Source organism: Mustela nivalis, assembly GCF_964662115.1.
Source record: "Mustela nivalis genome assembly, chromosome: 8".
Taxonomy (NCBI): domain Eukaryota; kingdom Metazoa; phylum Chordata; class Mammalia; order Carnivora; family Mustelidae; genus Mustela; species Mustela nivalis.
The window spans coordinates 53,649,407-53,674,064 of record NC_139027.1 but is presented as its reverse complement, the minus strand read 5'-3'; the positions used below and the strand labels follow the sequence as shown (position 1 = coordinate 53,674,064).

The following is a 24,658-nucleotide window of genomic DNA, read 5'->3' as shown; positions in this document are numbered from 1 at the left end:
CCCAAGCCACTCTGACTCACGATCTACGCACAAAGATGAAAAATATCTAAACATGCAAAAAAACATTGAATCAATCAGGATAGGTTAAGTTATGCTTTGGTAACTAACAAATCCCCCCAATCTCAGTGATTAAAAGCACCAAAGGTCTAAACCTTGGTTTATAATCTCTGCCTACACCGCATGTCTGATGGGTGTCAGCAGGGGTTCTGCTCATGGTAGTTGTTTTGGAAGCCAAGCTGGTGGAGATGCCTTCTTAACACCAGCTTCCACCATCACAGCTTCAAGGGAAGAAAATGCCAGAGGGCCTCTCACTGGCGATGAAATGTTCCAGTAGGAATTGATACGCATCCTTCCACTGACAATCCCTTGGTCAGAACTAGTCACTTAGCCTTAGCATATAGAAAGAGGGTGAAAATTTTCATCTTCCCAGAGACCTAAAAGGAGAGGAAAGCCAGATATAGGTGGGCATTAAAAAAAACTCTACTAAAATTATACACTGCTTTGGCCTGAGTAAGTGAGAAAGGAATAGTCATTGGGAAAGAGCAAAGATACTTGAGACTGATGGGAAAGGGTTGGTTTTGAGCTAGATCTTGTATTTATTCATCCACCTGGGCTTACTGTCAGACATGGTAGTTCAAGTCCTTCCATGAGGCAGTGACTGGCTCCTGCTCTTTTCCTCCCTCCTCATTCCTCCCATATCTTCGTGGGCAGGAAACTAAATTGAGATTAAATAGAAAGCAGAAATGGAGGTTAGACAAGCTATCCTGCCACCTTTGTGTTATGTGAATATCTGAAAACTAAGAATCTCTTTTTCCATGATTTATGGAATATGAGGGAATATAAGAGGCGGGCGAGGGAGATCAGCCCCCAGAGCACTGCAGGAGCTGAGCCAGGAGGATGCCTGAGTATTGAGGGGGCTGATTCGAAGCTCGAATCAAACACCAAATGTGTTTCTCAGTGAGGGTGCTCTTGGCATTGTTGGCGTGAAGTTTTCTCATTGTGAGACGCAGTAGGTTGCTTAGCATTTTTGATCCTTGCTTTGGAAATGCCATTAATCTCCCTGGTCATTGTGATAACCAATGAGTAAATGCCTCCACATTTACTTCTGAATGCCTTCTGTGAGATAGTGCCACCCAGGTTAGGAACCCCTGATTGAAAGATGACAGGGAGGAGTGAGGCATGGCGATGATGTTGATTGACTGTATCTGAGCATTTTGTCTGGAAGAAATGAGAAGGTTTCAGTGATAAGGACCAGTGGAAATTGTAAACCTTAGGAATGAATGGTTTCAACCATGAGTTCTCAACCAAGGGCCAGATCAGAATCTGAGGAGGCCAGGACAAGCACGTCTATTTTGGAAAAGCTTCCCAGGTGATTCTGATGTGGGTCTTCCCCTCTCACAATAAGTGGTAAGATTGAACAGGAAGACAAGGAAAGCTGCCCCATAATGATGGCCTTTCCCCCTTACGGTGAGGATGTAGCTGAGGCAGCAGGCACCTCAGAACTGGGTACCAACCAGAGTCCTTATTTTAAGGCAGTGGTAGGAAAGCCCAACCTGACATGGAGAAGACAGAGCAGAGGGCAGCGGGGCCATGCACTGCCCTCTAGCATTAGGGGGCTCTAACATATGTGCATATATATCAAAACCCTGGTACCTGCTAGGACAGTCCTTTGTTCCCTTTCTGTCAAGACCTCATGAAGGTCTGTCAAGGCCACATGAAATGTGGCCCCGGCGCCTAATGGGAACAAACCAAGGTTCAAGCACAAGGGTTAAGAGAACCAACTTGGGAATCAGACATCTCTGGCTTTAAACACCAGCTGAGCCTTTTCACCAAGCTTTGTGACCTTGGTGAAAATTACTTAGCCCATCTGAACCTCAGTCTTCTTATCAGTAAGATAGGTATTAACATTTTTGCCTCACAGAAGTGTTGTAAAAATATTAGATTAAAACCTTTCATGAAGTATTTGGTATGTGAGTACCCAGATGAGAGATGGTTATGGTGATGATGCTGGTGGTAGTCCTGGTGGTGGTGGTAATTACCCCTGGAGAAAGGGGGTGTGGTCACTAAAAAAAGACACCTCTGTAGATTCCAAGCAGAACTGCCTGGTTAAGGGCAGGAAAACAAAAATTCAATGGAGAATTTTCAAACTATGCTGAATTTCTGGAATTACAAAATGCCCAAGGAGTCCCTGGATTTCAAAGATTTCACAGTTTAGTAGAAGAGACAAAAAGCTGGGGAAACAGAGTTTGTGAAATAATTAATTTTGGTTGAGATGAGAGAACCTGAGGAGGCTTCCTATAGGAAGTAGCTTTGGATCTGGAACTTGAACATAGAACAGGATTTTGTGAAGTGACCAAGTGAAAAAAAAAAAAGACATTTCTAGCAAAGAAATGCAAAGTGACCCACATTCCCTGTGATATAAGCATGGCAGGGAAAGTGACAGGGAAAGAATCTGGCAAGGGTGGATTTTTTTCATATTAGCAATAGGTTATAAGATTAAAGTTTTCTGCAGAAAAAAATAGCAAACTTATATGTGTGTTTTATCTATATCTCACTTTTTCTTGTAGTAGAAATGAGGAAAAGAATTAATGGAATTGAGAGCTCTTTTGTAGTGAGGAGCTTAGGACCTGATTTGCATGGGATGTGGGAGAGAAAGTGTTGAGAGGTAAGGAATAGATTTCAGAAGGCAAGAGGGCTTGGTGTGGACGTGTTAAGTCTGAACACGTAGGACATTTGGGTGGAGATGCTGAGTAGGCAGCTGGATTTATACACTGGGACCGAGAATAAAGACTTGAGTGGTGTTAGCCCAAGGGTAGTAGTCAAAAATGTGGATATGAATAATAAATAATATTGAGATAATATCATGATAATATCAGGATTTTTTTTAAATGTCAAGAAGAAGTGGAGTTTAATAACAAAGATGGCCAGGGTCCAGGCTTAGAGGAATTACTAACAGGAATGTCTTTGCCAAAGAAACTCCACTAAATAGTGCTGAGAAATTGCCAGAAAAGTCAGCAGAGAACCAGCAAAGCATTGTACCATTGAGGCAAGGAGAGAGAATTTCAGTGGAAGGATGATCCGTTGTTTCTCCCCTAATATCTTCTTCCTTTCTATTTCTAGTCTTAGCGACTGACATCACCATAAACCCAGCCACTTAGACCAAAGACCTGGGAGTCATCCTCTTTCTCATACTGCAAGGCTAGGCAACACTTGTCCCGATGTCTCAATGGTGATCTTCCCACATGACCCCATTCTCAGCCTTGTCAGTGCCTTAGCTCAGGCCCTTCCCATTTCTCAACCAGTTCACTGAAACAGTCCCTAAGTTGGTCTCCTTACCTACTTCCTTTACCCTTCCCCACACCTTGTCTTCTTGATAGTGGCACCAAATTGATCTTTTTAGACCACAAATCTAATCTTGACATCTCCCCCAAAACTCTTTTAGGATAAAATGTGAACTCCTTAGCAAGGTACTCAAGAGCCTTATTGCTCAGGCCACTGTGTATTCCCCTAGTTTCGTCTCTTACCACACTCCCACACCCCACACCCTTGTAACTTCCAACAAAACGGTATTATGTAGTTCCCTGAATTAACCCATGCACTTTCTTCTCTATAGCTAATGCTCTTCATCGCCATTTCCATCTCTCCATAGATGATAGCCTCTTATCCTTTGAGATGATCATTGCTACTTGGCCCCTCCTGTGTCTAGTTGTAGGCTCCCTGTGGTGCAAAGACAATCGAGAACAATCACCTCTCTACATCACATCTTCATTCAAAATCCCTTTCTTTTTCCGATTCTCTCAACCTTGTAACAAATCATATTGCATGATAAGCAGCATAGCAGTCAATTATCAAGAGATGGAGAATAATAACCCCTAGTGTTTGTCCTCTGGGGTCTCATTCAGTGGCCTTATCTTATTTTCCTCAAACCCTGACGCTCAACCCTATACAGCTCCAGTGAATAAATACATGTAGGAGACACCTGGAACAGAGCTTTCCCAAGATCTTGGTACCAAAGGATTATGATCAGAATCATAGTCATCCTGCCAACACTTCTCACATACAAGATAATACAAATACTAAGTTTATGGAAATCACATAGCAAATAAAAGGAAAGTGAGGTATCCTGTAAGTGTAACCACATGCCAGTCAAAATAAAAAAAGGAAATTCAAATGCCATTGGACAGCTGTAATCTGACCACTAATCAATAAATGCATGGCCTGGGACATTACCTGCTTATGCTTCTTGTCCCAGCACAGTTATTAATGGCTTCTTATTTTACTCTTGAAAATGTCTATTTGGATTTTAAATTATATGGCCGTCTTGATTACTGACTGTAATAATACCAAGGATTGCCTGGGTGGCTCAGTGGGTTAAATAAAGCCTCTGCCTTCGGCTCAGGTCATGATTCCCAAGGTCCTGGGATCGAGCCCCGCATCGGGCTCTCTGCTCCTCAAGGAGCCTGCTTCCCCCTCTCTCTCTGCCTGCCTCTCTGCCTACTTGTGATCTCTCTCTGTCAAATAAATAAATAAAATCTTAAAAAAAAAAAAGAAGACAATATCAAAGAAACCAAAGGGGAGACCATTGAAGGCCAAACCATTGAAACCCCTTGTACACTTTACTCCATTAAAATGGTCAACCTATCAGCACTCCTGATTTCCTTCAAGTGCCCCAATTTTAAGCTTTTCCTGGTATACCCACTCCCAAATTCCTATAACAATTTGTGGAAATTTTCTAGTACTTCTCACTCAGCACCTAACACTAAGTTGTAATTGTGCATTTCCTGACCCCTCCATGGGGAGGCAGTGTTGCATAGGTGTTAAGAGCAGAGGTTTCCTCATGGGAACAGTGTTCAGACTAAAAGTGTGGACTCTAGGGCCAGAACGCCTGTGTTCAAATTCCAATTCTATCACTTAACTAGCTGTGTGCCCTTGAGCAAGTTACTTCACCTCTTTGTGAACTCAGTTTTCTCATTTGTAAAAAAAAGGAGATCAGTATTACCACATGGGTGGTTGTGCCCAGAACAGAAACCTATGATCCGGTAGAAAGAGCTCATGAAGGGCTAGCTACTATCACTAAACGGAGAAGCATGTACAGTGCTCAGCACAATTCCCGCTGCTTAGTAACTACTTAAGAAATACCAAGTGTTGGAATTATTAGTCTTGTAGAAGCAAAAGGACCCACTAGGCATTCAAAAATCAGTTTGTGGAAACAATAATTATTATGTGTCATATATATGCATATTATAAATACATCCAGCAAGAAGAGAACTGAGAAGGGCCATATGCTTCAGCAGAAATAAACGCATTGGTGACTTTTGGAAGTGCACTGTCAGGGCCTCATAAATGATGAAACTAAAATTTAATGAACTGAGGATCTTAGTGGGATCTAAGAAAAAAAGTTTGTTCATGATTTTTTAAAGATTTTATTTATTTATTTATTTATTTGACACAGAGAGAGATCACAAGTAGGCAGAGAGGCAGACAGAGAGAGAGGAGGAAGCAGGCTCCCCGCTGAGCAGAGAGCCCAATGTGGGACTCGATCCCAGTACCCTGAAATCATGGCCTGAGCCAAAGGCAGAGGCTTAAGCCACTGAGCCACCCAAATGCCCTGTTTATGACTTCTGAAAAGGAAACTGAACATACACAGCTTCTCCTTCTCCCACTATCCCCACTATCATCTACAACTGCTCCACCCTCCCCCGAAAGAGAAAATCTTAAGGAGGCATCTGGGGGAAACCTGCATCAGGTCCAAAGACAAAGGCCATTGACATTGACATGTAGCACACTTGTAAGAAATTCCACTAGAAACAAAACAGATGGACTGAATTTGAAGGAGGTCAGCCAGGATCTACTTTCAACACTGTTGCCAAGTTGTAGAAAGCATGTAGAAGAAGATTTGGAAGGAGCCCCAAGAACAGTCCCAAATCTGGAAGTAAGTTTGGAGTGAAGAGTGGGACATACGAGGGATGAGAACCATCTCCTTGGAGCCCTTCTGCACTGTGCAGAAGCAGCTGTACTGGATAATCAGGGTGCAAGAAACCCCAAAAGAGAGCTCATGAACACTGGGCATCTTCATGACAATAGTTCTGTCCAGCTTTGCTGAGTCCTCCCCATAGATGCTGGGCCTCCAGGGAAAAGGCAGATTCTGTCTTTGATTCTGTGGATGTGGTAGGGATCAGAAAAGATGTCAGGTACAACAAAATAGGAACCTGAAGTAGAGACCAGGCCAAAAACCCCTACAAATGGCAAGATGGAATAGATCCAGCCATGTCCAAAACACACACACACACACACATACACACACACACACACACACACACACACCTAGCAAGGATGATATTCATCCATGGGAGATGATGAGGGTCTATTTCATTCCCTTCTCTCCTCTAAGTGATGGAACAATAACATAAGCTTATTTTAGCCATTAAAACCAACTCTTTTCTCCCTGATTGAGTTCTTAGAGAAGTTTATGAGATGAGAAAACAAACAAACAAAAAAACCCACCAAAAAAACTATTTGGGAAGCAAATACCAGACCCAGTTACACCTTCCCACATTCAAGGATGACAACAGGGCTTATAACATTTCAGCAACTTAAAGAAGGGATTAAACAACATTCCCAAGGTGGAATAAAAACATATATAAAAGAATTTTCTAAGCAGAGGAGGTCAGTTTTAACATCATGTGTTTTATAATTTCTGTGACATTAAATAAAATAAGAAGTTTGCAAAATAGATAAAATATGGATGAGAAGACAAGGAACCCAGAATAGTTAACAAAGTATGAAATAATAAGGAAAGACCTGAAGTCACATTAGAAGCAGTAAAGAGCGGAACTGACAATGCAGAAAATGAAATAAATGATGAAGACTTATTTGAGAAATTCTTCAAATTTGAATAGGGAAATGACTTGGGTAAAGTGATGAGAGAGAAGATGATAGTGAATGACAAAAATAGCTATCCAATACACCAGATAATTTAATTTGCTAAAGAGGGACGCCTGGGTGGCTCAGTTGGTTAAGCAGCTGCCTTCGGCTCGGGTCATGATCCCAGCGTCCTGGGATCGAGTCCCACATCGGGCTCCTTGCTCCACAGGGAGCCTGCTTCTCCCTCTGACTCTGCCTTCCACTCTGTCTGCCTATGCTCGCTCTCGCTCGCTCTCTCTCTGACAAATAAATAAATAAAATCTTTAAAAAAAAAATAATTTGCTAAAGAATAGTCTAGAAGAAACATTCAAAGAGTGAATAGAACTTTCCTGATTTAAGAAAAACCTGAAAATGAAGACTGAATAGGCTTATCAAGTACGAATCAAAATTAGTTAAGTAGAAGAGATGAAATCTTAGGCATTCCTGTGATCATTTTTAATCTCAAAGACAAAAGAAGAATTTTATGAATGGAAAAGACACAGGTGACCTACCAAGACTTTGCAACATTAAATGATGGAGAATTTTGATGGATAAGTTTATCACCTAAAATGTTATATTTAGCAAATATGTCATTTACATGTGAAAAAAAATAGAAAAAAAAATTTTCAAATAGATATGGATTCTCCTAAAAAAGAGAGTAGGGATAATTTACAAGGAATTGCCAAAAAAAGTGAATCAAGATTCTTTACAAAAAAATAATTAGATGTAGTAGTTATCAATGAAAGGAAGGAGTGATGACCATTGAAGCCACTTAAGCAAATGTATGTCTAATAAGTATTATCAGTAAACTTTCAGATCATAATGCTTCAAGAAACCAGAGCATCCTATTGTGAGAAAGGAACAAGCTGAAAATAAGACGTCTTTGCAGAGAAAATATTCTATTTCTGACTTTTCAAATCCACTGGAAACAATGTCCACCATACTGAATATTTCAGAAAGTAAATTCAATTCATCAAAAGACACTTTAAGAAACTTTTCCCCTGGGATGGCTCAGTGGGTTAAGCCTCTGCCTTCGGCTCAGGTCATGATCTCAGGGTCCTGGGATCGAGCCCCGCATCGGGCTCTCTGCTCAGCGGGGAGCCTGCCTCCCCCCTCTCTCTGCCTGCCTCTCTGCCTACTTGTGATCTCTGTCAAATAAATAAATAAAGTCTTTAAAAAAAAAAAAAGAATAAGAAAGAAACTTTTCCCAGAACCCAAGCAGAAAGAATACAGAGATGAAAGTGCTGAGATAAGAGATATGTTATACAAAGTCGAGGAACAAGGTATACACATACACAAACATATGCACAATAAAAAATATATGTACTATACAAAAACAATATACAATATATTTACAAGAAAAATTCTAGGAAAAGAAGAGAACATTTGGAGGACCTACCAAATACTCAACCTAAATGATTTTTTTGAAGCATTCACCAAATACACGACCTTAGATAAATTCTTAAAATAAAAGACTAAATAGAATGTCTACATTCTTCCAAAAAAGAAAAAAAAAAATAGTAAGTTTCCTTTCCCCCTGCAAAAAAAGAAAAACAAGACTCAGATTGACAGACTTATTTTCTTTTTAGTCTACAATATTAAATGCTCAAAAAAACCTCAATAATTATAGAGTCCTGAGTGAAATGTGATATTTAAATTCCATAACTAGGCTTTCTCAGACATACAAAAAATTCAAAATATATGCCATCCACATGCCCTTACTGAAGAAAATCACTTCAAAATATTGAAGAGAAAGTGAAAACTGTTAATTTCTTAAACAGGATAAAAAAAATTTGCTCATACTACATTCATATTTTTTTTTAAAAGGGTCCCTGGGTGGCTCAGTGGGTTAAAGCCTCTGCATTCGCCTCAGGTCATGATCCCAGGGTCCTGGGATTGAGCCCCGCATCTGGCTTTCTGCTCAGCAGGAAGCCTGCTTCTCTTCCTCTCTCTCTCTCTCTCTCTCTCTCTCTCTGCCTGCCTCTCTGTCTACTTGTGATCTCTGGTGGTCAAAAAAAAAAAAAAGTGGTCTGCTTTTTGCTCCCAAACTCTTCTTCTTCCTTCCAAGTCTACCTAGTGGGTAATAGAAAGCATGGAAATCTCTAAAATTTCAACCATAGTGATAATAAGAGTCTAATAATGGTGATTTTTTAAAAAAAAAATTCTTTTAAGTGAAATGCTGGATCTTTCCAATTTTGCCCTTCCCCAGCGGAATCTGGATATTTAAGAGGGGCTAATTTCCTTTTGTGGTTAGGTCCTTTGGTTTTGGACCAGTTGGTTTTGTGGCAAGTTCTATCACAGAACAGAAAATTTCAGTCTTATACTCTTCCAGAAAACAGAACAAGAAGAAAAGAGTCTTCCAGTTTATTTTAGGAAGCTAGCATATGTCTGATACCAATACCTACTGAAGAGGACATGTTCACATGCAAAAATTCTGACCAGATTGAATAAAAACTTTAAATCCCAAATCAAATATCCTTAAAATACATTTCACAGTGTAAAATCATAATATACCAAGACCAAGTAAAATTTATCTTGGAAATGCAAGAGTGCGTCAATATTTAGGAAATGTATTAAGATAACCCTCATCTATTCTTGACCACCAAAGTTGAAAACCAAATTATTTTCTTAGCAGAATCTGAAAAGACATCTCTCTGAATACTTAAGCATTCAAAGGACAGAGAGCGTATGAATAATAATTAATGAGGTTTAAGGAAGGCACATGATGTGATGAGCACTGCGTGTTAAATGCAACTGATAAATTATTGAACCCAACATCTGAAACTAATGAGGTACTATATGTTGGTTAATTGAATTTAAATAAAAAATAAAATACTAAAATAATTAATGAGGTTGTTCTAATATATTTTGAATTCCATACCCCACAGAGAATAAACTTTCCTTCCAAAGACCCATGAAATATTTATCAAGTCACAAAAAATGCCTCCATATATATATCCCAAGGCACAATTTTTCCACTCCACGTGAGCCATAAATAACAAGAAATGAATAGCGAAAGTACCTTAACTTCAGCTACCAGGAAAAAATATGTAGATTTTTATTGTCTTTTAATGAGGAAAACTGAAAGAAAGTCGCTGTCTAGGACAGAGATTGGCAAACTGTGGCCTGCAGACTGTTTCTGTAAATAAAATTGTACTGTCGCATCACCACACTTAACTTTATTTATGTCCTATCAACGGACCCTTTTGTGTCACCAGGGCAGAGTTGAACAGTTGCCATGGGGCCCATCTAGCCCCCCAGAGCATAAAATATTTACTGTCTGGCCCTCTAAAGAGAGTTTGCGCACCCCTGCATTAAGAAAACATTTGCACCCCAATAGAAAACAGACAGGGTATTGATAGCGCAGGGTCAGCTGCAGGGACATGGGACCTGTGTGGTCACCCAGGAGCCCACACTTAACAAAGGTTTAAAGCGCTGCTGTCGCCATCTTGAAAGTCTTAATAATTTTTGAAGAAGAGGCTCTCCTTTTCATTTTGCACTAGGTTCTGCAAATGATGTGGTTGGTCCTAATGGATACTAAGTGTTTTAAAAAAACAAAAATGGACAATAAATATGAAAAAAAATCTATGGCTTATAATTAAATACAGCCACATGAAAATTATAATGGGGATCCATTTTCATTTATAAAGCTTACAGATATTTCAGAGGAGATAATCCCAAGGGTCAGTGAAGGGTAAGAAAAGGAGCACTTCAGATCTTAGGGCTGGGATTGAATAATTAAGATGGGAAGGGGGTTGCCGTGGCCACTGTGTCCTGAGGGCTCACTGTGTTCCAACTGGGATGCTTGACACCTGAGGAACATTAGTTTGAATCATTGAAACAATCCTTAGGAGATAGATACTATTATCCTCATTGTATAAAGGAGGAAAGTGATGTGTAAGAAAACAAAATGTCTTATTCAAATGTCACATTCATAACTGGAAGAACAGGAGTTTGAACTCACCAAGTCGGTGCTCATAACTGCTGATCTGAACCCCGAAGAGGAAATTTTTCCATATTTCTGCATAAAGATAACAGTAATTACAAATATATGTGTCTCAGGGTAGAAAAACCCCCATTTTCACTCTCCTTGGATATATAGAAAATAATTTAAAGCTGCTTTGCTTATCCAAGAAAGACCTTCTTGCTGGATGCAGGTATAGTGAGGAGAGGAAACTTTTATCCAAACTGCAAATCTTAACCCAGTGCAAAAATTTAAATATTCGGTAAATTTTAAGTTTGAGATTTTGTCCCTCCCCACCCCCTACTTCTCCCACTCACATGGCTTATTGTGCCCATACACACAATACACATGAGGGGGCCGCTGACTTTCTGGGCAGTCATAGTATTGACCAGACCCTTGTCTGGTCATGGTCATCTAGAGGTCACCCACAGATCACATTGGTGGCTTTGGCTGGTAACCTGGGGATCTCACGTATCACATCCCACATAGTGATGGGAAATACCTTTTGGACTAACCAATTTCCGTTCTCTTAACAACTACAGCTTTGTGTTGAATCTGCACCAGACATGCCAATAGTTGATATCAGATCATATTTTAGGTTTTACCTGGTGTGCATGTGCTGGAAAAAGGAAAATTAGTAGAGGTTAAAGGAGTGGAATACATATTTTGCTATAATATCCTTTTGATCTGCTCCAAAAGAAAAAATATAGTTTATCTCCTTGTATATTATTTGCATATAATTGACCTAGTGTTTCACGTAGTATTACTTTGTTACAGCATGTAACAGATCCTAATATTTCTGTTCCCTTCTAATTCATTTGGTTTTTAATGTTGGCAACATCCAACCAAAATGATTTCCCAAATCACTAATAGGTTGCATCCTACAGCTTGAAAGTCATTGTTTTTATAGCCATTAGTCAGGTCGACTAAATGGAAAATTCCTCACAAGTCAGTAGGGTGGGACTGGGAATCCTGGGCTGGGGTCTCACAACACAGACAGGAGTTCCCACACTCAAAGTGCAGTGCTCAATGGCTTGGTTTGGGTCTCAACTGGTGTCTTAAGCTGGAAGAGAAACAAGAGTCTAGGTCAAGTTTTTTATGCTTGACGGAGTCTTGGCCGTGACCCTGATCGGTAATAGGTGGATAAGGGCTAAGGCCAGGGCTGGATTTAGGGCTCCTGCCAATTCAAGTGCAATGTGAGGTTAGGAAGAATGAGAGGAAGGCCAAGAAAGAAGCTGGGGAGCAGAGGGAGGAGGCAAATGAATGCTGGGCCTTTGACGGACAAGCTAATTGCTTGTCCCACTTCGTGGCGCCTGAGGCTGTGCACCCTTCCAGGATTAGCTAGGGACCTGGGTGGGTCACTTAGGACATCAGTGACTTCAGCTGGGTGGGGCTAAGGAAAAGTGGGACTGACAGTTTTATAATTTCCATCGTTAAAGCAACTCTCTCTTCCAGGATTAAAAGACTCGTGGGTGATGGTTCCAAACACAAGCTCTGTTTTCCCTCTCGTCTTGTTCTAACCCATGTGCAAAAGAAGGGGGGACAATTTAAACTCAATTTGGCTCACTCGATTCTTTCTGACTCTGCTTGTGTGTGTGGCTAATGGAAAGAGCCTGTGTTTTCTAAGGAGCTTAACCACAGGGAGGTTTGGAAACTCACATAAGCACAAAAGAATGTATTTCAGAAAACAAATCAGAATGAGAGTCAGAGTTTTTATTTTGCTCCTACTCTTTGCATATTGGACCTTTGGAAGTAATTAAGCAGTAATCTGAGGGCACTGCTAGGTTCTGTGCAAAATCCCTCGCTGGGAACTCACAGTGAATGCAATGCCACAAAAATTTATTGACTTCTGACTGTGTTTCAAACACTGGAGAGGTCATAGAAAAACAAAAATAAGTAAGAAACTTTGGAGCTGTCCCCACCAGTTCCCTTCTTGTGGAGATAGTAGTGAGAACTGGTGGCTTTGCCATCCCATGATCTGGGCAACCCTTCTCAAAGCAAGTGGGAAGGTTGTGTGAGGTGGCATTGACTCTGATTTTGAGTAGACGAGGTATACTGAATAGACCTTCAAGCACAGAACTCCATAGGACTGTGTTCAAGCAGATTCCTGGAGGCCACTTTTTGCTGAGACTTATACCTCTGGAACCAAGGCTCAAAATCCCAGGAAGGAACATGAATCCTCCACACTGGACTGATACCACCTAGATCATGGAGATCTTCAGGGGTTAGAATTGCATTTGAGTTAAGATTTAATTGAGTCCAGTATCAGAGACCTTTCAGATATCTGCTGATTTTCTAGAACATGGGCATTTCAGCTCTCCGACTATAGTTTGCCTAGCAACTATGTCTTAAAAGCAGTTAAAAAACAAAAACAAAACAAAACAAAACAAACAAACAAACAAGCAAAAAAAACAGAGTTCAATAGAACTATTCCAAGTGTTACATATATCTGGACTAAGAAGAAGTTTTTGTGTCTGCCTTAGAGCTTTGGTAACAATGGCTGAGTGAGCCATTACTGTCTGAAGACAACATCAGGACTCCATTATTAGGATTTTAAGATCATTAACTCTTGGGGCACCTGGGTGGCTCAGTGGGTTGAGCCTCTGCCTTCGGCTCAGGTCATCATCCTGGGGTCCTGGGATCAAGCCCCGCATCACTTCCTCCTCTCTCTCTCTGCCTACTTGTGATCTCTGTCAAATAAATAAATAAAATCTTTTTTTTTTTTTTAAAAAGATCATTAACTCTTAAACAGGTTGGCATGAGAAATGAGATGTTTTATGTATTGTAGGGTGGTAAGAACTAGAATTGAATCCACTTTCTGCCACTTACCCATCCAATACCCTACTTCTCCTGGTTGTGATAGAGAATCCGCTTAGGTTTTCAGGGTTGAAAAGAAGACACTGGTCCAAACATGGACATACCACCTTGGGTTGATTATTCTAGGAGCAGCTACAAGAGCAGATTCCAAGCCAGAAAATCGGTTTATAATGCAAAGTGCAGGCGAAACATGCATGTCTTAATAGAAAAAGTCCAAATTGAGCCAGAGACCCAACATATCTATCCCTGTGGGAGAAGGACAGATGTTTGAGTGAGGTCACAGTAGATAGTTTCTGAGGCCTCCTGGTTGACATATTTAGAGTTAAGGGTTCTGAAGTCTCGCTGTGGCCAGTGGGCGGTAATGAGGCAGAGGAGCAGGACTGTGGCACCAGGCAGGTAAGCCTTTTGCTCCTGCAGATTTGGGTTAATGAACTTCCATGTTAAAACCATAAGCAACTAACATGGGGCTCTTTCCTTTCCTAGGGCATAGTTTGATCTTGGGATGGGACAGAGTGTGTGTTTGTGGGTTAAGGAGACTCAACAATAAGGACTAGAAGGATTCCTATATTCCTCTGCTCTTTTGGTAAGTTAGGCCCCTTGGGATCCCATGGTAATCCAGAGAAGACAAAACCAGTTTGGTTTCCAGAATATTAGAGGGTTATATTTACCCTCAATGCTTAAGGGAAAAGACTATGTGCTTCTCAAGTGTGTCCCAAAAAGGGTATGTTTGGTCAAGGCTCACATAATTGTGTAAAGAATGATCATGTATAAATATGAAACCACAGACCTCAACAATCTCAGGGCAATTATTAGCCAAGTTAGAATAGGAGAAGCAAGACTGTCAATATCTCCTTACCTCCTTACCTCCAGTTTTGTCTTAGGGTTATTGCTTTATTTTCTTCTTGAAAAAATACAGTGCTTGCCCATCAACAAGAAGGTTTCCAGATAGATGCAGACTTTTCTTAACACCTAAGGGTATTTCTTGGATCTTTCTCTGTACCTAGCATCAACAAATCACATGAATTTCACCAAATTATGTACATTTTACATGCCAGTAATATAGAAAAATAGTGAAAATGAAGTGTTTTGTGACAGTGTGATAGTGGGAATTATTATTGAATCACCCTGTTTAAGTAAGGAATGCAAATTGATTTGTGGCTGTTCGGTAAGGCCAATCCTTGAGAACAAAGAAATGGTAACCCGAGGATTTATACCAGACCTCTGCTCCTTAGGCAGATAGCCAAGAATAGTCCCTCAATTCTGGTTCAAGTCTCTATTTTACCACACTTTGCCTCCTCCCCTCCCAGGACAATTCCCACACTGCAGGACTTCTCTACTAATGAGAAAATCAAACTTGGGATGAAAGAGATGTGGGGATGCCTCTCCAATCATTGAGCATCTAACATTACCCCTCAAATAGTACTTGTGCTAGTCACAGCTATGTGTAGAAGAATGAAACTCAACCATTCTCTTACACCATACACAAAGATAAACTCGAAATGGATAAAAGACCTCAACGTGAAGCAGAAATCTATCAAAATCCTAGAGGAGAACATAGTCAATAACCTCTTCGGCATTGGAACAGCAACTTCTTTCAAGATATGTCTCCAAAGGCAAAGGAAACAAGAGCAAAAATGAACTTTCAGGACTTCATCAAGACCAAAAGCTTCTGCACAGCAAAGGAAACAGTCAACAAAACAACGAGGCAACCCACAGAATAGGAGAAAATATTTGCAAATGACACTACAGACAAAGGGCTGATATCCGAGATCTACAAAGAACTCCTCAAACTCAACACACACAAAACAGATAATCACATCAAAAAGTGGGCAGAAGACATGAACAGACACTTCTCCAAAGAAAACATACAAATGGCTAAGAGACACATGGTCATGTGGACCAAAACACAACATTGAATTTCAGAAGAGGGAGCAGATGACCAGCACTCAAGGAAAGCTCCTGATTCCAGCAGATAGGAGTTGCAGAATTCTAGATTGGACTACAGCTCATCAATCATGTGGTGCCTCTTCTGAGGCACTTACATAGCATTGGACCTGCACTAGAGCCCCTAGGGCCAGACCATCTACCCCATGGCTGGAGGAAAACAGGCAGGACTAGTCTTTGGAATTTGAAGTATACAACTGGATCCTGTCCAGAAGGATGGCTGGGATTCTAAAGAAAGAGGATTTCCAAAGGTTAAAAGCCCAGGACTAGTAATATACAGTTCTGGTGAGCTCTTGGGACACTCCCAGCTGCCATTAGGTTTTATTGTTGATGATTTGGTAGTCCCATTTACCAAGGAGCTGGGCTGCAGAGTTATTGACCCATCTGGGAAGGCTCCTCAGGTTCATGTAGGGTCACAGGAATTGGCTGGAGCTGTCTGAGTACCAAACCCAGAATGTTTATCCAAACGAGGGCGGAAGAGCTGGTGTCCAGCTGGCAAAAGATCAAGAGGCTTCCTTGAGCAATAGAGGCTTCTTTCCATGTCTTCTTTCCTCCATCGAACAAACTGGTTGGTGCTGGAGAGGCAAATATTCTTAAATCCCTCGTGGGGGGAACATGAAGAAGAGGTGATTGCCACCCAGCATCTGAGGATAATGACTGAGAGATGTACACAGTGCCCTGAGAGTGTGGGACAGGGACAATGAGCCCCATCTATGTTGGTCAATGCAGAGAACTACATTGAGTCTTGAAGAATGAGTAGGAGTTTGCCAGTGTAGACACAGAGTATCCCAAGTGGCTGGAATATGTATAAAGGCTGAGGCCAATGGAAAAGTTCTATTGGAAAAGGTTTATTTTTTAAGAGGAGGGGGTCTCTGTCCCCCTCCTTACCTGAACCCCTGGATTCCTTTCCCTATCTACCCAGTCTCCTCACCCCCTACTTTCCTCACCCCCTACTCTGCAGAGCTATATGCTGCTGCCACAGGAAATTGCTTGTTCTTCTCCAATCATTTAAATATGTATTTCTGCATTTACTAGAATAGTTCAGTGTTTTTCAAATGCTGATTTACTGTCCTTAAGGGGATTACCTGTTCTGATCCTTGGTCTATTTTTCTATTGTTTGCCTTTTTAATATTTACTTGTACCAATTATTTACATATCCTGGACACAAATTTTTTGCCTTTTTTATTTGTTGCAGACATCTTCATTCACTCTTTCTTGTCTTTGAACCTGTTCATGGCATCTTTTTGTCATTCAGAATTGTAGATGCTTCAGGCAGTCAAAATTATCCTTTTCATAAAAAACAACTCCTACTTTCTGTACCCAGCTAAAAAAAACCCTTCACTAACCTGAGGACATAAACGTCTCCTATAATTTGCCCAACAGATTCAAAGTTTTGTCTTTCGCATTAGGTTTTAAGACATCTAGTTAACATTTGGTATGAGATGGTGATCTAATTGGCTTTTTCCAACTAGAAATCTATTGTCAGAGCATCATTTATTAAAGAGTTAGTTCTGTCTCCTCAGTTTGAATCACTTTTTTCATTGACTAGCAAGACCCTATCTAGATTGAGGTTTGGGTTCTCTATTCTACCTCATTTTTATTATGTATCATGCATATGGAGTCATTATATCTGATAAGGCAAGTTTTCCAGCTTTGTTATTCTTTTTCATGATTGCCTTGATTACTTTTAGACCTTTAATCTTCATTTCATTTTTAAAGTCAGCTTTTGAGTTTTACAAAACATCCTTTCAGATTTTTTTCCTAGAATTGAAGTTATAGATTAAGTTGGGGAAAGTGAGATAGCCTTATGATACAGAGTTTTCACTGTATGATTGTAACTTACTGTGTCACTTTTGTTCAGGTCAGGCAGACCTCATTTCTGGATGTGGGGCAGAGAGGAATGAATTCTCCTTATAGAGATGAAATACACTCAATCAGAATGAGAATTCTTGGGATATTGTACATGGAAAAGAAGGCACAAAATCTATTGCACAGATTCATCTTAAATATCTATAAACAATCTGAAACAGAAAAAAAGCAACAAACTCCTTAGAAGTTAAAATTAAGGTAAATGAGTGCATAAAAAATAAAAAAATAACTGATACCAGTGGAAACTGTATAAACTGTATAAAATGTCAGAGTAGAAGGAGCAAACTTCTAACCTCAACAATTAGAATGACAGGCGGAAATGCAGAGTTCACCTGACACAGACCCTCAAAGTAAAAAGGAAAGAGGCATCACAGCTACACAGAAAAATGGGTTAGAATAGAAAAACCTACCATGAAGTCACTGCAACAGCTTGAGTAGAAGCACTATCAGAAATATTTAGAAGCTGAACTGAAACAGTAGGAAATGGTATCAGTAAAACGGAAGTCAATTTGGGGAAATAAGGAAACCCCCTTCCAAATCTAAAATTCTGTAATTCCATATGTCCTAGACAAAGTTTCCTTTTTAATATAATCATACAGTTTTTCTTTTTTAATTTATTAGTAAGACTAGCTACATTCGATTTTCTTAAATGGTGAACTATCACAATACATTCCTGAAATGAACTCCACCTATTAATTAATTATTATTCTTTTAGATTCCTGCTGGATTTATTTTGCTATTTTATTTAGTGGACTCATTTTGCATCTATATTTATGTATGAAGTTTTACTCTTTTTAAGGAGGGGAATTTGTTTATCTTTGTGTGCTCAAGCACCTAGTTTACACTAATTTCATTTAAATAAATTAGAATTGTTTTTCCTTCCTCAATCAGTGAATAATTTAAATAGCACAAGCATAGTGTTTTTTTAAAGATTTGAAACTGACCTGTGAATCTGGGTCCAGGGATATGTGTGTGTGTGTGTGTGTGCACGTGCATGTGTGTGTGTGTGTGTGTGTGTGCGCACGCACACATGCATTAGTGTGTGGAATAGGGGTGGAAGGAGTAGAAGGTGGAGTGAAAGGAAGTTCTTTAACAAAAATTAGTCTGAACACTTTTTCAAATAATTTCCAAAGTTACAGAAGTTTCTGATAATGAGCCCAGTTAATGGGTAGGTTGAATGTGAAATAATAGAACATGAAGAGAAATGAGGCAAGGTAAAGAAAAGTGAATACCTGATTAAGTAACATTTACTTTTGTTTTCCTAGATCAGGAAGTGTGCTGCACCACTGGAATGAAATCTATTACTTTGTGGAACAGTTGGCTCATAAATTCATCAGGTGAGAAAGAATGTATAATGCACTGCTGTGAGTAAAACTAGCCTATGTTTGCTATTCTACTAATTTCTAGCTACTTTGGGCATGCTTTTTGACAAAGGTAGACTCTCAGATCTTGGACCAAAGACCTTACTTTGTTTTCCTCTTTGCTACATGTTGGAATAACTTTTGGTTCTGTGTTTTCAGGAGGACCCTTATTTGGTTATAAGACCAAAATTTTACCTCTGTCTCTCTTATTGGATTACATATTCTTCTAGAAGGATCATTAACATTTCTTTCACAGTGGACAAGTCTGAGCCAGTTGGCTTATTTTAGTTGGACTCAGATATAAACAGCATAGGGTATAAGGTAACCAATTCATCCCAATCTGCCCAGAAAATTCCCGGCTACAGCACTGAAAAATCTCACATTCTGAGAGCTCTCCTCAGTCCTGAGCAAACCACCATGTTGATCAGCCGAGCTAGGTATCTTATCAGATAGAATTCTCTGAGCATTCTTTACACCACTTTCCAAGGGAGGACAATAAAGTTTTGAACATCATCACTATAAATGTGCAGAGCCTTGGAGGTCCTACTTCCAGTAGGTATAGACACCCACTAATAAAGGAAAGAAAGTCATTTCATCCTCCCTGAGTACAGCTTCTAAGGGATGACACAACTGTGATAGCTTTCACGAATGTGCTTGAAGCCAGTTGTCAAGGTCTTTGGTAAAATTTTTCTGATCATTGCAAATTCTAAGGCCACTCCTGTCCTGTAGAGTCTGCCAGCCCATATGAGTAACGATAAACTTCTTTGAATAACATTCTTTATCCCTGAGACTAAGGTAAAGACAAATGCATTCCCTCCAAATTCAGTTACTGCTCTCTTTCCTGCTTGCCTGACTGGAGGGAAAGGGTTAGAAGGTGTCCTGTCTATAATGCCAAAAATTGGAGGCTGCAAGCAGGAAGCATTTAAACCCAGATGAATGAGAAAAGCAGATGCTGACAGGAGAAAGGGGAAAGGGGAGGTAAGAAGCAAATATATGGTGGGGGGGGCGGGTATTAAAAGCAAAATATTTGAGAGAAAAGTAGAAGCTTAGAATTAAAAGCAACAACTGCCCAAGCTATTCTAAGAGGTATTCGCTACCCTCAACTTAAATAGCTCTGGTGAGAAACTGCTGTCTTTGGAGGCAACCAGTCCAATAGCTGGACAGTTCCAGTTTTCAGAAAATTCTCTTTGTCATTGAGCCAATATGTCCTTCCCTATACTCACATCCGTTATATCCATTTTATCCTTTGGAGTGCTATAAAACAAATCTGCCTCTAGACACTTGACAGTATCTGCTGTGTCTCTATTTGCTTTTCTGGTCTTCTGTTCTCTCTGAGGACTCTACTGGAAAAGGCTTTGAAGTTAGGCAGATATGGATTTGAATCCAAGCTCCATTGCGCAACCATAGCAATTGACTTACCTTGGTTGAACCCTGGTTTGCATGTGAAAATTAGAAGACAAAACATGTGCAAACCAACTAGCCCAGCACCTGGCTTAGGGTGGCCACTCAGCACTTCTCTTTCCCTGTTCGCTCAGCAATTGCAGATGCCTCACTATCCGAGTAGTGAAGACACTGAGAAGTAGGGGTTGGGGGCACTTAACCCAATCCTTTTATTTTGACAAGGAAACTGAGGACTAGAGAAGTTGACATGGCTTAATGCAGACCACAAGACACTTTCCTCTGGTTGTCTCCCATGGCCCTTTTTAGCTATGGACACCCTCAAAGTGTGTCACCAAGATATCATGGTCATGCAAATTGTATTTTGACAGCTACAGCCCAAGTACCTGCAGTAACACCTGACACAGTGCATGCTCACTCAATAGTTTTTAATAAATGGACAGATTTTGAAAAGGAATGAATGATTTTTATTTATTCATTTTAATAAATAGTCAAATAGTCTTGGCAGCTGATAGTACAGGGTGGGTATTTCTTTAATAACAGTGGCTGATGCCAGTACAAATACTACCATTTCCAATTTAAGTGAGATCCTGGAAATTTTAAGTTATTTTATTCATCTTTATTCTGACCCCCTCCCATTTTCCTAATAATGATGCTGACTGTTCATGGCTTCCCTCAGAACCCCAACACCTCTCACCCACCACTTTCAGCAAAGCACTTCACCTCCCATTTCACCAGGAACCTTGGGAATAACAGAAAAGTGATGCCTCAAGTTCTAGCCCTATTAAAAGATACTTGTTCTTCCCATTGTCTCTGAGACTCAAATATCCCCCTTTGAAGGTGACCCCTCCATTTTAGTCCATTTTATGCCATTGTCTCTAATCTCCTCCAGGTCTTTGTTTCCCTCTTGTATCTTTCTCCACCTTTTCCCTGGTTCCATTTTCCACATCAATGGACATAAACAAATCTCTCCTGCCCCGTATCTGAAAAAAAAAAAAAAAAAAAAAAAAAACCCAAAACAGAAAATAATGAATCTCCTGATTATGTCCCTCTATAGATACTATAGATATGTTTCTCTTACTGGTCTCTCACTCCAATGTCTTTAAAGACTCAGAGTCTCCATATCTGCACTTTTATCATTCCTTCCTTGACCCACTACCATCTGGCTTCCATCCCACCCCCCACCTGCTGGCTCTCCCCAAAGTCCCTAAGTGATGCCCCATGAGGACAAAGACAATGAATGTCTGGCAGTGCTTATTCTGCTGGATACAGAAACTTCACTTGATTGAGAGTTTTCTTTCCTTGAAATTCTCTTCTTCACTGATTTCTGGTTTCTCCTTTCATCCCACTGACCAGAGTTGGGTCTTTAAATGTTGGTGTTGGTTCTAGCTGTGGCTTACTTCCCTTCTCACTGCTGACTCTGTCTTGGAACAACCCCACTCACATCGGTATGTTTGAAACTCCCAAATTAGGTCTTTTGCCAAGACTCATATACAAAATATACCAATTGCTTCTTGGAACCCAACATTTCCCACATTTTGAATTCATTTTTTCCAGAGCTGAACTCTATGCAAAAGAAGCAGGATAATATATGGTGCTTAAGAGTCCAAATTCCAGAACCAGAAGCTTGGTTTTAAGCCCCCAGATCTACTACTCTCCAAGTCTGTGACCTTGGGGAAATTACTCTATCCTTCAGGGTCTCATTTCCTTTCGTGGGAGTAGGAATAATAATAGTACCGATCTCATAAAGTTGTTACAGGTTTAATGAGAAAATACATGCAAATCACTTACAATAGTGCCTGGCACATAGTAAGCACTTGATAAGGCTGACCATTATTATATTATTATTATAATTTTGATGGTCATTATTATCACTTAGGACAGGGTGTTTTGCTGATTAGCAGCAGTGAGGTGGTAACAGACAGAATGGTGTCATGGATAGAGAGCCCAGGTCTGTTTCAAGATACCAACGTTCAATTTGCCATGTACTGCTTGGGCTCCTACCGAGTGTTAAACACCACGGTAAGCATTTCCAAAGATGCGTCAGACATATGGTAATGAATGTAGACTTCATCCTGGAGGCAGCAGGAACCACTGGAGATTTTTATAGCAGATGGGTGACAAGTCTAATTTATATTTTAGAAAAATAGTTCTTGAAGCAGTGTGAAGAATGAACGGGAACAGAGGATGATGCCCAACAAGGTCACCAGCTAGGAAACAACTGCACTGGTCAGATAGGGGAAGACAAGGTCCTAAACTAAGAAGTGGAAAAGAGGTGGTTAAGAAACATTGGAGGAAGAGAAATTTTAAGATATGGGGGCCAGATCAGGGAGGGGAGAGTACTGCATTGTGAAGGAACAGGTTTATGCTGAGACAGAGGAAGCAGATGGTCACCCAAAGAGAGCCCCAAAAGGACAACAGTCTACTGGTGTATTCACCACACCCTGAGAGTCCATCTTTTCTCTTCTTTTTTTTTTTTAAATTTTTTCTTTTGCTTTTATTACATCTGCCGGTCCATCTTTAAGACAGAGAACATGTTTGGTCCTCAGCTGAGTATGGATTTTCCATGGATACCACCATCTACAAACCATGCAGCTGTGTTCACGAATATTGAGAAGTGTAACTACCAAGCAGAGTATACATTCTTGTAGCCCATCAGCACATTCTGTCCTTATAAGATAACCTCCTTGGGAAGCTAAAAGTGAAATTAAAAGTTATGGTGACCCTTTCTTCTGAGCAAAGGGAGTTCATAGTAGGATCTTAATGGCAGATGGCATCCAGCTAAAGCAAGCTCAGCCACTCTCCATGCTAGAGGGTCCACCCGGCTGCTGTGGGGACGCTATCGAATTTTATCTATTGGAGTCCCCCTTCTATAAACACCACGCAGACCCGTCCTCTTCCGGGACACACCTTTTCAGATAGAGCACAAGGCAGGGATGAATTTTAGCTTTTGTACTCATAACACGCCCTCACCGAGCAGCGGGGTCAAATCAGAGGCAGCCTCCAGGATGACAACCCAAGTCTTCCTTTTGGTCCACAGCTCTAAGTCTGCTGCTGGCTACAGACAGGCAACATGAGCTGCAGAGGTCCTCTTTGGCTTGAAGGGCCTCGGCTCTGGTAGCCATGATACAAAAGGAAGAACAGGGAGGATGACCGGAAGGAGATGGCGTTCCACAGTCTTTCTATTTGCTTTAATGGAATTTCTTTTCCTTTCCAGCCCACAGCTCAGAATGTCCTTTATTGTCTTCTCTACTCGAGGCACGACCCTAATGAAGCTAACAGAAGACAGGTAAGGACACTCACCTTCCCTGTCATTAAAAAGCCCACCTTTTCTTGAGTAGTTCACACATTTGTGCCCCAGTGCCTGCCCTGTGAGTCATTTTAATCTTATAGTTCTCTCTTTTCACTTAAGCCTTGAACTTTGCAGGTTGACCCATCTGCTAGTTTACTCTGTGATTGACTGATGGAATTCCCTGATGTTGGTGAAATTCTATAAAAGACTAACTCACATTAAAGTAAAACTTACATTCAACTGGCAACCTGGTCTGCTAACTTGGAGCAAAATGGGAGCAAACCAAATTCTTGGGGGATTCTATTTCCTTTTATTTAAATTAGATTTATTCTGTGGATTAAGGTTTCAGAGATATAATAAGCATAGTGTGAGAAAAGAAAGAAGTTGAAATATTATCATATAGAATTACTAAGGCAGGAATAGAAACAGGTTGTATATGGTGCCACAGAATAAAAGGAAATTTGAATCAGGTGTGGAAAAGTGTTGTTGACATAAAAGGATTACTTAGACCTAGCTTAACAAAAATATTATTTTGGATTTTACCACTTACCCATGAAAGCTAGCAAAAATAGAGACATGCCATTTGTTCATAGTTAGGATGGTGTATTGGAAGTGGAGGTAACATTTTTCCTGAGTTAAGGACAATTTGTCCACTTTTTACAAAGTGCTGTGGTGACATGAGAGGATCACCACGGGGGAGGGGACACATGTGGGACTGTTGGTAGACTTACCCATGGAAAAGGAGGGAGGGAGGAAAGGAGGAGGGACAAGTACAGGGAGACTTGATTCTAGAACATTCCTCTTCTGAGAGCAGAAGAGGACTAACAAGATGGAGTAAGGTTTTCGGGATTTTGCACCAACCCAACAAATCTGAGCTGATCCCCATTCTTCTCCATGTCTTTGTTTCCCATGAGTAACAAAAAAGAATACTCTCTACCATATAGAAGTTTCCAAGTCCTGTTTCTCCTTTAGCGATATCTTTTATTCATGCATGCCATTTGCGATACAGAAACCACATCCTAGAAACCGGGGTTTCTCATTTCCTATTAACAGAAGGAGAAACTGAGGCCATATCATGCTCCTAAAGATACCAAGCAGAACCCACACGAG

General features: G+C 40.4%; 1 protein-coding gene across 2 annotated transcripts in view; it reads left to right on the top strand.

Annotated features, from left to right (window-relative positions):
* ANTXR1 (ANTXR cell adhesion molecule 1) overlaps positions 1-24,658 on the top strand; it is a 218,381-nt gene that overhangs the window by 14,790 nt on the left and 178,933 nt on the right. For both annotated transcript variants that reach the window (XM_082744116.1, XM_082744115.1), the window contains exons 2-3: positions 18,763-18,834; positions 23,474-23,545. In XM_082744116.1, coding sequence (XP_082600242.1) covers positions 23,487-23,545 — 59 coding nt within the window. In that variant the 5' untranslated portion in view covers positions 18,763-18,834; positions 23,474-23,486. The remainder of the gene's footprint in view (positions 1-18,762; positions 18,835-23,473; positions 23,546-24,658) is intronic.